A 15006-nucleotide genomic window follows, 5' to 3' on the forward strand; every position below is an offset into this window, starting at 1 on the left:
ATCCAAAGACCAAACTGAGTTCAGAGGTTTGGTGCCTCCATGGCTGTAGCTATACAAGTGTCCAAGAATCAAACCTAGGTCTCCTGTGTGGTAGACCAGGATGCTACCACTGACCTGAATCCAAGAATACTGGCAATGCCTTAAGTATAACCCAGAACTCCATGAGGCCATAACAAGGTTTTACACAATTCCAATACACTGTTATTTTCAGCTGTGCTTAAAACTGACACTTACAGAGATAATTCATGGCAATTTCCTATCTAGCTTCTGAAGTTTTACCTAAACTCTACATCTGTATGTATATCAACGTAAAAAAAACCCAACAAACCAGAGACAGTCTAACATACATTTGAGTAAGTGCATTTTAATTTTTGTATAGTTTAAAACAGCCCCCCAAAAGTTAGCTATGTAATATAAATACAAAGTAAATGCATATTGTTTACAGCCAACTACATATATGCAAGAATAATAGCAAACCTCACATGAACATGAAAATTCTCAATCCATCACTTGTGAGTGTTTAGCTACGACTCCTGGGGTATAAAATAAACTATGTTCACATATGCAGGGAAGGCAGATGCTTATAAATAGAACAATCAAAACCTTGCATGATTTTAGTTCTAAAAGAGACAGGTAATAAAAAGGAAAAAAAGGAGTTGGAAAATAATACATTTACGTAGTTACACTTCAGTGTTCCATTTCCAGAATAAAAAATAGCTTGCAAGAACGTTTTCAAGACATTGCTTGTCTCCAATCTGTATTCTCTGGAAGCAGGGTTTTTGTTTTAAATACTGAGTCTGAGGAATGTTACATTTGTAATTATGACCAGCCAAAACAAAGGCAGTAAAAAAAACAACATTTCTGAATTGAAAGGAAATGTGTGGAGTGTTTTATGTAAACAGGGAATTAGGTATATACAATGTTAAAAGACCAATGGACAGACTAATGCTACAACTGTTTATGATACAAAGGAAATTAAAACCTTCATGAATTACTAGTGTAAACCTACTTAAGAACAAATATGCAGTATCAAAAAAAAAAAAAGAAAGAAAAAAAAGAAAAAAGAAAAAGATTAGAAAATAATTGAACTAAACATCTTGCAGTCAGTATAAGGTTAGGCATAGTGTTCTACACCAAAACTTGCCTAGCATAGTGCCATTTCACATTACTGGCAGGCAAGGTTCTTTGGGTAGATGCGATATCTTTTATTAAACCAACTGGGTAGCTGGAGAAAAGTTCTTTGCAAGCTTTCAGGTGCAATCGCCCTTCTTCAGGCACAGGAAGTCTCTGTTGTTCTGAGACTCCAAGGAATGAAAAGACCAACACTGCTACAACCAAAAACCTATTTCACATTAGTCTAAGATTTCTGTGTCCAGAATATCGATTGATTAATTTACAGGGATTATAGAATTGAGCCCTCTTCAGTGAGGATGCGCTTCCACCGGTCTCCAAGTTTCATCCAATAGTAATTGGTGCTAACCTAGTGTTTTATAAGTATTCCTGTAACAATGTGCTGCAAAAATACTTAAGAGCTACTAAGGCCAGACAATTTGGAGGAGGTGGAGATCAATAGTTATTGTGAGCAGCATATACTATAGTGCCATCTTCTGGCTGAAGTTAAGAGCTGTAGCCTTATTTCACAATCTTTCTTGAAAATCTTAACCAGCTCAAATCAAGACAGTTTTCAATAAAAGTGTCTCTATATTTTAACTAGGTGAGAGGAGTGAAGCAATGTCAAAATGCTACATTTTCCAGAAAGCTGGTATTTCATCTTCTCTCTGTGGCAAAGAAAGCACATGGTGACATAACTTGGTACTAATCTACACTAAAGAACAATGAGATGATTACCCAAAACAATAAAGTACCAAACTAAATCCTCTTTCTAGTTTGCAATAAATGGTATTATTGAATATAGCATCTTTTTACCCCCTTTTTACTTTAAAAAGTAACCACCAAGAAAATTATATGAAGAATTTCAGTAACTTTGGGAAATATTTCAGAGGTATTTTACATACACACGCACACAAAATGGTAGTTTAAATACAACCCCTCCCTCCAAACAATTTGGCTTCATAATTCTTTTTATACAAAAAGTTCACCACTGAAGAAATTAAAAAAGGTTGCAACTTAAGGGTTAAACTCCATTAAAACAAACAAACACACACACACACACACACACCAGAGCATGAGGTTGATTGTCTCTCTCCAGTTCCTAACAAGTAAATACAGGAGGTAAATACAGGAGGTATAAAAACTTTCCATGGAAATACCTTAATTTTAAGAGCAAGATTCCCTGGGATCTGTTGTTCCTCTGCAAGCCTCACACCCTACCTAGAAATTTATGGAAGTGATGTGCATGCAATGAAGATCCAATAGATCCAGTGGGACACATTTAACCCATTAACCCCAGGGTTGAATTTGGTCTTTTCTGTTTGCTTGCTAGTCCAAAAGCTACTTGCTAGTAAACTTTGGATATTCTGAAGAGAAACCCACTTTCTATATAAACTTAAATGTAATAAGTAGTTTATTGTACTTTCTTAGTCTTTTGGCTTTTACATGACAGCATTTATACGTTTGGTCTTATTTGAATTTTGGTGACAGCAGCAAGATCTGATCGAGTCAACCACAGAGCTGGCAATTGGAAAGTAGGGTGCAAGTATAGTATGCAACAGATTCTCCCTGAAGATCACTGTAAATACCCCATTTAATAGATTTTTTCAAAGTAATTTCTTGTGCTATGAATGTACCAATTTAATTTAATGTGTGCATCCTATTACATAAGAGAACCTTTAATATTAAAATGACAAAATTACTCCGTGTCCTAAGGAAAGCATGTCAATACTGAGACATTTCTCTTGCAGGGACACCACAGTGGTCACTGTGCTCCAAAGGTAGCCCTCAGAAGGAGTGGCAAGTCTAACAAGATGCTATTATACTAAGAGTCACAAGTATGTATTGAAATATTTCTGCCATGAGATGGAAGATATTATAATGAACAACATAAAAAGCAACAACGAAACTGGTTGTTCAATATGCTTCAAGCTTTTTATAAAAAAAATCTTCAGAACTACTAGGAAGATGGATCTTAGTAATCTACTGCACACAATATCTTATCTCGCGCAGCTTACATGGAAATTAAAACCATATGCTTTGTTTAAAAAGGACCTGCATGTACTGAACACTTTTTCTGTTTCTAACTACACATGACCTACTTAAAAGGGAGAAAGTCACAAGCCAAAAAAAGGCCACAAAGTGCGTAAGGAGTCATTCATAAGTTAAAGCCACTGCACACCAATGCACAGTTTAAGTATGCTCAAGTACCACACTGGAAGATTTAACTATACTGCTTTATTATACCAGTGTAGCTGCATTTTATAGGTAGAAAAATTATAATGAACTTCTTATTCCAAAGGGCTATAGGCATTTTGGACAGTATTCAAAGGTGCAGATGAAAGGCCTAACTGTGCATTTGAAAAGCTACATAACATTGGTAGAACATGAAACTCTGATACTCCAGTTGTATGGATTTGGAAACCATAGTTTCAGAACAAGTACACCAGGTAAATATTTGCTGTCAAATGCAATGTGCTGTTCTGTAACTAGTTTTACAGAATATTTTAAAAAGGAGTGCTTGAATATTCAGAAAATTTAGAGAGCAGTTGTACTGTCATCTGCAGTTCTGTGCAAAGCCTAGAGTTGAAAGAAGGGAAACAGCAACTTTTAAGGGGAATGCTTAAACAAAACATTCTTAATTACCATTTTCTCCATCACTCAGTACGTAGCCTGGACTTCACCGAAAATGTTCTACCACAGTTCCAACTTCTTATTATGCCGGAATTTGTCCACCACATGCTTCATTGTAGCTTTGGATCTGGTGAAGCACACCACCTTCTCCCCTTTGTACTTTAAGTATTACAGTTCTAGGCCAAGCTTGCAGGAAATCGTTTTAGGATAGTAAAGCTTACTGTTAAGGACTGACTGAACCATTGATATTCTGCCTTTACATGTAGTAAGTCAGGCTTGCTAGTATTTATCAACTGGCTAAGAATTTTTAATGACACTACAAAATTACTGCTCAGTAATTCCTTTTAGTAGCATAAGTCACATATTGTACACCAGATTAAGAGAATCTATGATCTGTTCCAACATCAAATACATTTTATGGCCCTGTTTTGCTTCTGAAGGGGAGAGGACTTTTCTGATGAAGAAAATATGGAGGACCCAGCATAACTGAAAATCCAAGTACCCCAAAACCAGAAGACTGGCACCCTGCAGATTGCGCAAGAAGCTCTTGCTGTTTAAAAAAGCTTACACCACGCCTCAATCCCAAAAGAAATATCTTTTGTAAGGATAAAAATGCATTAATTCCAAGCTCCTGTGCCACATTCATTGAGGTAGTAACATGGAAAGCCACATATCATGATCACTACCCTCAGTTACTTTATTGGAAACTTCAGATGGAATTGATTAGAAGTTTCAGATGGGAAAAGTTATGAATTTATGCTTTAATCTCCTCCTAACTGGTTCCTTCTAACTGGTTACTGTGCAGTAAAAAAAAAAAAACTGTACTGAAGACCAGTCACTAAGAGTGGAACAAGGTTAGCTCTTACAATAAATAGAATGTAATCCCCATCCCTCCAAATCACTGAAGCTCACTGTATTGCCTTATGTAAATTAACACAAATAGAGAAAATAGCAATTTTGAAGTCAGAGGTGTTTAAAGGCATTCCCTTGGGGCAGCTCCTTTTTGTCACAGTCAAAAGAGACCATACAATAAGGCAACAATTACTGATGGCTGCCTGTAATCAGTTTTCTATTTTGTCCATAGCTGCATGTTCCTGATAGGTATTTTTCTTTTGTCCACCACACTGGCATTGACATTTGGTGGTCCACTGCAATCTTTTGGTCTTCCACCTTCTGAGGGATAGCCTCATTATATTGCTATCCATTGAGTAAGTAGACTACTACTTCATAGGTTGACATCATTATAGCTGTGTTTGGAATCTGTCTGATCAGATGTGTAGTTAGACCACGGTAGAGGGATCCATACCCTTCTTCTCGTACAAGCAAAGACAGCGTTTGGAAGAAAGATCTGTATTTTGTTCCCTCTTCTCGTAGTCTTGTACGTACAACCTCTGCATAGAGAGAGCAACGATCAGTTATTTTTACCAGCATTTTTCAATCCATATATAGCAACAGATTTTTTCAACAAATAATAGTTGAAAGATAGCACAAATATTTAATCCTCAACACAATGAAAATGTTTAAGTAATAAAAGGCAACATAATGATTATTACAGGTAGCAATCTAAAGAGACTAGGTCAATCCAATGAAGGCAAAGCAACCTGAGGACCCGTCTACAGTGGAGTCTGTTCCATTATAGCTACGTCAGCAAAGCCCTCCTAGGTTAGACAGCGTATGCTGACAATTTCTCTGCTGGTATGAGTAAAGCAGCTCACTGAATGATGCAAGTCTACAACAAAAAGTTGTATCAGAATAGCTATATTTAAGGCAGATTTTTTTGTCCATAGAACAATGCTGGCAAGACTTTTCAGTGTATATTTACCCAGAGATTTTGGCCATTCAGAGATGTCCAGACAATGAAGTGCAGTTAAGGTGCCTAACTGGTTTGGAACTAGCAAAATACTGAAACAAGGGAACCTATACCCAGGTAACAAGGCTGCTCCAATGTGCTGTAATTACAGCATGAGGGAGCAGACTCGATTAATTAAGTCTGCAGGAACATGGTAATTACTGTGCTCCAGCAGACTCTAGCCTCATGTGCATTACGTCCCTGTGCTGAAAAATGGCAGAGGCACCACTTTTCAGCGCAGGAACGCTGATGCATATGACACTCTGGGCACTTTAATTAGAGCGGCTCTTGGATCCACTTTGATTAAAGCACCCTTCCCGTCCCATCTCCAGCACATCTATAAATGCCCCACGTGTTTCACAGTAGGTAGTTTCGGAAGGGACCTGAGCAGATCATCAAGTCCGACCCCCTGCCCTGGGCATGAAAGAATGCTGGGTTCAAATAACCCTGGCTAGGTGACTATCAAGCCTCCTTCTGAAGACCCCCAGGGTAGAAGCGCACAACACTTCCCTTGGAAGTTGGTTCCAGATCCTAGCCGTCCTGACTATGAAGTAGCGCCTCCTGAATCTACTCTTTGTCAATGGTCATTATTCCTTGTTACTCCCAGTAGTGCCTGGGGGAACAGGGACTTTCCCATAGCCTGCTAGTCCCCCTTGGCCAGTTTGTAGAAGGCCACCAGATCCCCTCTCAACCTTCTCTTTTGGAGGCTGAACAGGTTCAGGTCCCACAGCCTCCGCTCGTAGGGCCTGCCCTGCTGACCCCTGATCATGCAAGTGGCCCTCCTCTGGCCCCTCTCCATGATGGCCGCATCCCTCCTGAAGCGCAGCACCCAGAACTGGATGCAGTACTGCAACTGCGGCCTGACCTGTGTCGCATAGAGGAGGATCACCTCCTTGGACCTGCTTGTGATGCATTTGTGGATGCATGACAAGGTGCGGTTAGGTTAATGTTAATAATGCAAGTAACTGCCTATGAACTACTCAATTAAAAACTGAAACCCATGCAGTAACAGCTTCACAGAATTGGAGTCAAAGATGACTTGCAGTGCTACAAAAAAAACAAATGTCATTACCAAAAAGGACCGTGCTATGCATGTTTAAAAATTCTTTTACTGATGTTTTCTGAACACAGAGCCTTCAGTTGACTTGCTGAATCTCCAGTTGGCTGTGCCAGTTTTCTAAATAAAACAAATACAGAATTGTAGCTAAAACAAACTGTTCCTGCGAGTAGGATCTGGCCCAGGTCCACCAAAATCAATATATCTGTCTTGTGTGGGTACTGGATCAGTCTCTGAATGAAATAGCCCCACTTACCATGTGGATATGCTATGGATGTGGCACAAGTTTTGGAAGTGGCAGCAGCCATCATCATTCCAACAAAGTCTGAAGCTTCTTTCACACATTCATCCTCATTGTCCATGCTAGAAGCAGTCTTATATTCCAGTAGTTTTTGCTTAATACTTTCGTAAATAACGAAATGAATAACAGTCTCAGAAATGCCTGCATAGGATGCCGACATTCCTCTGTAAAAGCCTTTAATGCCATCTGACTGATAGACTTTTCTGACACATTCAAAAGCACTCATTCGCTTTTCCCCACGATTCCTGGAAAGAAATAAAAAACAAAAAACATTGAGCAGGGTCCACAATCAGCATTTTTTATTACAAATATCATTTCTGAATTGACAAGGGGCCTTAGGACACAGTTCTCAAACCAATGCTGAGGTTCCCAATTAAAAACCACATTATAATTTTAATTATAATGCAGTCCCATTTACTTCAGTGCAATGTCTATATGAATACTTTACTTATCTGGAACCAAAATATGTACTGTAACTTAAAAGAACCAGGGAGTTTCATATCTCGAGCCCTCCTTTTAAGGTTAAAAAAAGGCTGAACAGAACAACAGTCAAGATGTGCAAATGTGTGATCATTACAAAAGGAAACTAAAGAACTGAAATCTAGGATACCTACAGTGGGCACAACAGATACTTGAAGTCCAGAAGGAGTAAACAAACTAAATTAAATAAGTTATTTGTATGTTAATCCCACTAAGCCACATCTGATGCTAAATGAACATGTTCACTGGGTCAAGGGGCCCCTTTATGAACAGGACAGAAACAGAATGTTTTAGCCCTTGACAATGCCAGATTAAGTGAACAATCAAACTTAATATATTAGAAAACAGCATATCATAATAGGATATATATTATTAGGTCATAGATAATATCAGTTAATACTGAGTTAACAAACGTATTCCAGCTGTCCACCTTGATATTTCAAAAGGTATAGCCCCAACATACTTAACATGGAATTATACAGACTGGTTCTGAACCTGCAATTGATTTGCTATGCTGCCTAAATGCTTATAGATCCCTGAATTATACACAGGTTCTGCCACCAGAGGTCTTGTGTAAAAAAGAACAGATTACAGGTTTCCTTTGATTTATGTGGTACATGTGTTCCCGGAGAATGGTGCATAAGTCAAATTTGCATAAATTGAATTTGCATAAAGTGAACATATCCCAGTTTAGAATGGAACAGATAGGGATATGTTCCCACGGTGGTGATGGAGGGAGGGAGTAAGGCTGGGATTAGGGGACAGGCGCAGCGCAGCCCATCAGCAACTTCTGGGACTGCAGCAGGCAGCGGGGTAGTGAGGTGCAGCTGTTGCTGCTACACACCCCCCAGGAAGGCTACAGGCTGGGGGGCTGTGCCAGGCTGTTCCCGGGGGGGCATAGGCCCCCAGATCTGCACGTGACAACAGTAGGCTGCTGTTACAGGCTGGGGCCAGTGGCGCCACTGGACTCTCCCCAGTGCTCAGCAGGCAGCAGAAGCATGGGGGGGGGGGCTGCTGCAGCCGCAGAATTCACCCTAGGCGCCCCGTCACCCCCCACCCACCAAGCACCAGGGAGAGCCCAGTGGTGCTGCCGGCCCCAACCCGCAGTGGCAGCCTGCTGTTGTCCCATGTGCAGATCCAAGGGCCCACACCACCCTGGGAAAAGCCCAAGCAGCCCCGCAGCCCGCAGCCCTCCAGGGGAGGTGTATAACAGCAAGAGCCGTGTCCCCCCGTCCCGCTGAGAGGGTAAATTCATTATTGGGATTAAGTTGGGACTTCCTCATGGACCACAGCAGATAATTTTAACAGCCTTACATTCTTTTTAACAACTGTAATGCCATATCAGTCACTGCTGGACAAGTCAGTCCTCAAAAGATGCTTATCCTCAAATGCATTCTCTGGCTGTCTGAAATATCCAGCATTTACAATCTGTAATGCCTTTTGTATCATCATTCTGATAATCCTGAACTGAGCTTCGATATCTGAAGTGCTCTTGGTCATTTGATTTTAACTATTATTTTTCCTTCAGCAAATCAGAGAGTAACTCTTCCATGAAGGACCATTTTGAAGGAACTGACAAACCTTTTTCCTTTGTCAGGAATTTTCTATTTTCACAAACAATACCTGGTAATTTTCTCCATGTAGGTGAAGTAAGACATAAGAACTGTCCTTCCTCCTAAGGAAATCAAACTCCTCTGCACCCTTATTTTGGGAGTCATTGTGACTGGCAACCAAGCTTTCTTTTGGGTTTAAGACTACAAGTGTCCCTGATATCAGGCAGAATTAGACTGTCATAGGATGGACAGAGCTTAAACCAGGGGCGGGCAATTATCTTTGGTGGAAAGCTGCTTACTAAGTTTTGGCAAGCCACGAGGGCTGCAAGGGAGGCCCTGTCTCTTGACAGGTGCCCTGAACCCTGGTTGCCAGTTTGGGACTGAAAGTCCCCCTAGCCCCTGACCTTTGCTACCAGAAGTCCCTCCCCTTGCCTCCTAGAAGTACTCCTTTCATCAAGGGGATTTGCCACCTTGGAACCCCCAAAATACTAGATTATATTCTAAAAATCAAACGTACTACAATGTTAATTAATTTCATTCCAAAAAATATTTTTGTCCTGATTTACATGCGTTTGTGTAGTGTACACAGAGGTGATAGTATAATAGCTTAAAATGAAGTCTTACTCTTTTATATTGTGGGGGGCTGTAGGGGTATGGGTGGGTGTGCATGGGTGGGTGTGTGGAGTTTGTGGGGGGTTTTCATTAACAAGAAGTTTAGGGTGGGTTATGGTTGCTCCAAAAATTATGCTGCCAGGTAGAGAAACACAAAAGATATCCCAGGTGTAGGTGAAACCCCTGAGGGCACTGCTATTCAAAAATACCAGTTCTATGTGCACAAGCAGAATAAACACAAACAGGGATTCACGTAGGCAAATATTTACAAAAGAAATAGTCTTCTCAGTATATAAGGAGGCATGTGCGTAAACCTACATGTAGCATACTTTCTCTACTGCAGTAGTTCTCATCCTTTTTAGACATGAGGCACCTCTCAGCTTTCACTCATTTCTTGACTAAAAAACTTTGAGTTGTTTTTCTGTGGCAAAGAACTCAGAAAGAGCACAACAGGTCAGAATTAGGGGTGCACCAATAAAGGATTTCTTGGCCAATACTGATGGCCAATTTACAGGAGGGAATGCAGCCCAGCAGCTTGGAGAGCAGCCTCCTGCCGGTAAGTCTGGGGGGTGGAGGGGGGAAGCGGGCAAGCAGATTGAGGCCCCCATGGTGAGGGAGGGAGGCGGGCAAGGGCAGGGGCGGCCGCCCCAGTGTAAGGTCTGGGCCAGGGGCTGTGCTTGTCTCTTCCCAGCAGGGAGGGGCCAGGCTCTGAGTGGGCAGGGTCAGGGAGGGTGGCAGCAGTGCTGAGAAGGGTGGCTACAGAGAATTTTGGGGTGACTATAGCCCACCCCGTAGCCACCCCTCCCAGCGCCACCTGCCCAAGTGCAGCCCTGGCCCAGCCTCCCCACTGGGAAGAGGCTGGCACAGGCCCTAGCCCTGAGCCCACAGCCTACCCTCACCCCACACACAGATCTGGGTGAGGGCCATAGGCCCCTATGCCTCCCCTGAGGGGTGTGCGTAGTGGTGGGGAGCCATCCCCCCTCCACACCACCAGACGAGCTGCCTGCAGCTCAGTCCTGCTTCTGGGATCGTATTCACCACCCTGGCTGGGAAGCACCTGTCCCTGCCCTACTCTCTCCTTCACCATGGGGGGCAGATTGAGACCCCCCCCCCCCCCCCCCCCCCCCCTCTCGCGCGGGAGGCTGCTCTCCAAGCTGCCAGGCTGCATTCATGGCTCTGTGCATGCTGCAGCTGCGCACAGCATTTATCGGTGACATTATCAGCTACACCAGCCAAAAAAAGCTGATGGCCAAAAATGCTAATTTTCCTTTTATCAGTGCCGATACAATATGCAAAGGATATATTGGTGCATCTCTAGTCAGAACGTTTTTGAAACTATGGATTCCTATTTGATATCTCTGGATTTAGTCTTGTGAATTAAGTTTAGGTGTTTGCACACTTAATGCTAGGTGGTACACTTCAAAAACTTGCAGTGTGCCAGGGTGCCATAATATCCTGATTGAAAATCAGAGCTCTACTGAACGTCATTTTGTGAATACTGAGGAAAGGACAGACCCAGCTTGAGTCAAAAGAAGCTTTGATACCGACTTCAGTGGCAGCAAGATAAGGTGGCTTCTTAGTAGCCCTTGGTATCAAGGTTATGTTCTCTGCTATAACATTCATTGCATTATAGTTTTTTACATTTTCAATTATGACAACTTCAAAACACTTATCTATATACAGAGACAATCTTATACTAGTCAAAGTAGTAGCCACTCGTTTGCTTTTTAGCAAACCCTTCTCCCATGTATGACAAAAAATTCTAATATGTATCATTTATAGGACATCTACATATCCAAGAAATTTGTGCAATTCACTTGGTTAGTATTCCTTACCTTAAGGTAATTTATGAAGAAAGTTGAAAAGGTACTATATTACAATTACAATCTTAGTCATTTGGTAACTTGACAGACAGATCTCATGATGCTAAGAGGTCTGTGATTTTCATTATTACTGTTAGCTGCATGCACCTAGCATGCAACATAAGCATCAGAATGCTACCTTTACATACTGTGCAGACATCCCAGCCAAACTATATCATAATCCTGATTTTACATGGTTAACTTCTCAAATGTTTTTTCCCAGTTTAACTACCTTTTTGTGTATTACAAGAAGTCAGATGCCGTCTTTCAGATTAATCTATTTGAAATGGAACTTCAATAATTAAATACAAAATCTGTTGATAAATCTTATCAACTCAAAACCACTACTAAAATATATTCAAAGTTAAAATGCAAGGGAAAAGGACAAGATAGTGAGTAGTGAAAATCTGAACAAGATGAAGTTCAGTAAGAATAATCCATCTGACAGACCGGAAATGTGGTCCGAGATCAATCCAGGTCATTCTGGATCCTAGCCCTACACTCCAAAGGGTCTGCAACTTCACCCAATTTATGGATGATGCCAAATTGGGTGGAGTTGCAGACTGTTTGGAGGACAGGGCTAGGATCCAGAATGACCTGGATAGAGCAGACAAATGGTATGCAATCTACCAGATGAGACTCAACAAGGACAAGTGCAAAGTCCTGCACTTGGGATGGAATAATTGCATGCAGAGGCTTTTCTCCATTACCATAGAGGACAGAAGTAGGAACAATGAACTCAAGCTTCATTGGGGAAAATTTAGGTAGGAGATTGTTAGGAGGAACTTTCTGACCACGAGGGTGGTCAAACATTGGAACAGGCTACCTAGAGAAATGTGGAAATTTTCAAGAGCAGGTCAGACAGACACTTGGCTGGGATGGTTTAGTCAGGGACTATCCTGCCTTGAGCAGAGGACCGCACTAGAGAACCTTATGAGTAGGGCCTGGTTTAAAATTGCTGGCCGCAGCCACTAAAATTGTAGCCCAATCGTGGCACAGGCTGCCATTTTGAGGGCTAGATCATGATGCCCCCTCCAACACCCACCGATGGGCTGAGGAGGGGCTGTTTAATCCTCTGGGTGGGAAACCTGGGGCATGGGAAGTTGGGGGCGCTATGGGGGCTGCCTTGGCAGACAGCCCTAGCGCCAGGTAGGGAAGAGGCTGTTTGTTCCTCCAGGTGGGAAAAACTGGGGAATGGGGGGTACCTGGGGGCTGCCCTGGCAGGAATGCTTTCCCCAGTCTGCAGCAGCCACCTTGTTGCAACAAAGCACCACAATATGGCCGCTTGTTGGTGCAAGAAGACATATCATGGCATTTCATTGCAAATCACAGGTTTTGTGCAAATCACCTAATTTTGTGATTTGCACAAAAAATGTGAAATCTTGATTTAAACTATGCCCTACTTATGTAGTCCCTTCCAGCCCTATGATCTCAATACTGCAATGAAGACCGCTTTTGCTTTTATTTCATTTCAAGTTACAAGCTACAGACAATTCATGGTCTTGTTCTGGTGTTTATTTCTTATGCTTTCTGCTCTACCTATGGTAATCAAAGACCAATACAAGTAGCCGGTAAAATTTTCAGAATTGCGTAGATTATTTTGAAACCTAGGTTCTACTGATCTTCAATGGAATTTTGGTACCTGAGCCATTCAGGTACCTATAAAACTCAAACTGGAAAGGAAACAGTTAAGCACTGGTCAGCGTCTATTTTGTCTTTACACTTACATGCTACAAGTTAAACTAAGCTTTGTAAAGCAGTTTTATGACTCATGAGCTAAAGAACATACATGTGTGAAGTTAATGTAGAAAGGAGGAGTTATAAAATTGAAAAAAATGGATGGAACAAATTATTCTTATCCAACATTGGCTAAGCTCCTCCCAGCAGTAAAGATTTGCAATTTGTTCTGGGCTAATAATGTAAAAAAGAAAATCCAAAAACAGCCTGTATCACCCTATATTATTATGTCTACTAATGCTATCTTCCAAAAATCCAGTCAATTTTTAATAGTAGCCTGCCATGGAACTAGTTTTTGCATTTGGATCCATGATTTTTTCTTCTCTTTTTCAATGAGTAAGCCCACGATACAAGGGAATAAAAAAGCACAAGATTCCATACTTTAGGTAGTGTTTCATTAGTGAAGTACTGATCATTTTAGAAGCCATTCAGTGCTGGCTACAATACTACAGGATCATACTGCTATTTATTTAATTACTGGAAAAAAGTGCAAACTTCAGGATCAAGTTGTATTAACTGATTTCCTAGTTATTAAAAGCACCCTCAGTTTGGAAGACAGAATCAGTTTTACTGTATTACTCTATTCTATTTATTAGACAATAATATTGGTAAATATTCCCCAATAAAATCCTTTTTTTTTTTTTTAAATTAAGAGGATCTTACCTCGCATCAAGCTGTAATCGTGTCTTTATTAGCCAAATAGGATTGGTTGTTGTGATTGCAGTAAAACCTAAAGAAATATTTTTTTAAAAAATTAGATTTGCTAACATAATAAAAACAGATTTAGTTAAGACTGAAATGTATGCAGTAAGGTACGGTAGATGTGACAACTCAGACTACACTGATTTTTAAAACAGTTCCCATTGTAGGCCTCTATTGGTATTATTACTTTTACAAGTCCACAGAGCCAATAAACTTTCTTGTTTTAAGTTCATTTTACATTACTATTTCATAAGTTCAGTTCTTAGTAAAGATTTTCTGCCAATCTATTCATATTAATCCCATTTTGTCACTTTTAAGCAGTAAGACTAGCTAGATTGATATCAGCCAATCAAATTCTGAGATATTTCAATAAACACATATTGCAAATGCAACTAAAGCAAATTAAAACAATATAAAGCATTCTATGTAGATTTAATTTACTACCTGAAATACCATGAGAGTTTAAAAGCATGCAAACTAAATAACTGCTACTATGGTGCAGCTAAAAGGCACAAGTTACAAGGTACATTAAAAAGCCTTTTAATACTACATTCTACAGAATAGTTAAACTGGAGAGTTTGTGTTATTTAAGATTCAAAAGCAAGGAGTGTTGTTTGGCCCCAGGAATACTTGTACAAGCATATAAACATTTAAATTGTACAAAAACCAACAGTACTGCTTCTAACTAATCAGACAAGTATTTGGGATTGCATTAGGATTATTGGTAAAAGCTTTGGTTTTCTGTCCACTTCAAAAGAAAGACGGAAAGTAAAGAGATTCTCTTACATCTACACAACCATAGAGAATGGAAGAGCAGAGTAAGAGATAGCTCTGGATAAATTTACAGTTGTAGTAGGATACATGCACCATTAAATGAGGTGACATGTCTGCAGGCAGGGACAGGGAAAGGGAAGAGCAGAAGCATTTGCCAGGCAGTAATTAATTTTGACACTTTGTGCTTCCCGAGCAACACAGTATTGGCTGTCTATCATGATGCAGGCATGCTGCCTCCTGCAAGATGGACTAGGGTTCTGGGAAAGCAACAGTCTCTTGTTCAGTGCATTTCTGATGCACACTGCAGCTACATGCAACAAGCATAAGCTTGTTTA

At 40.7% G+C, this 15006-nt stretch overlaps 1 protein-coding gene across 4 annotated transcripts in view; it reads right to left on the minus strand.

Moving 5' to 3' along the window:
* Positions 1-339: 339 nt before the first annotated feature.
* SLC25A36 (solute carrier family 25 member 36) overlaps positions 340-15006 on the minus strand; it is a 42691-nt gene continuing 28024 nt past the window's right edge. For 3 of the 4 annotated variants that reach the window (XM_025215694.1, XM_025215682.1, XM_025215686.1), the window contains 3 exons: positions 13859-13925; positions 6907-7196; positions 340-5135 (listed from right to left, as the gene is read on the minus strand). In XM_025215694.1, the coding sequence (XP_025071479.1) occupies positions 4942-5135; positions 6907-7196; positions 13859-13925 (551 nt within the window). In that variant the 3' untranslated portion in view covers positions 340-4941. Of the gene's footprint in view, positions 5136-6665; positions 6771-6906; positions 7197-13858; positions 13926-15006 lie in introns of all 4 variants that reach the window. The other variant, XR_003096262.1, reaches the window with a different exon arrangement.

The sequence above is a fragment of the Alligator sinensis genome, unplaced genomic scaffold, assembly GCF_000455745.1.
Source record: "Alligator sinensis unplaced genomic scaffold, ASM45574v1 scaffold187_1, whole genome shotgun sequence".
NCBI classification, from domain to species: domain Eukaryota; kingdom Metazoa; phylum Chordata; order Crocodylia; family Alligatoridae; genus Alligator; species Alligator sinensis.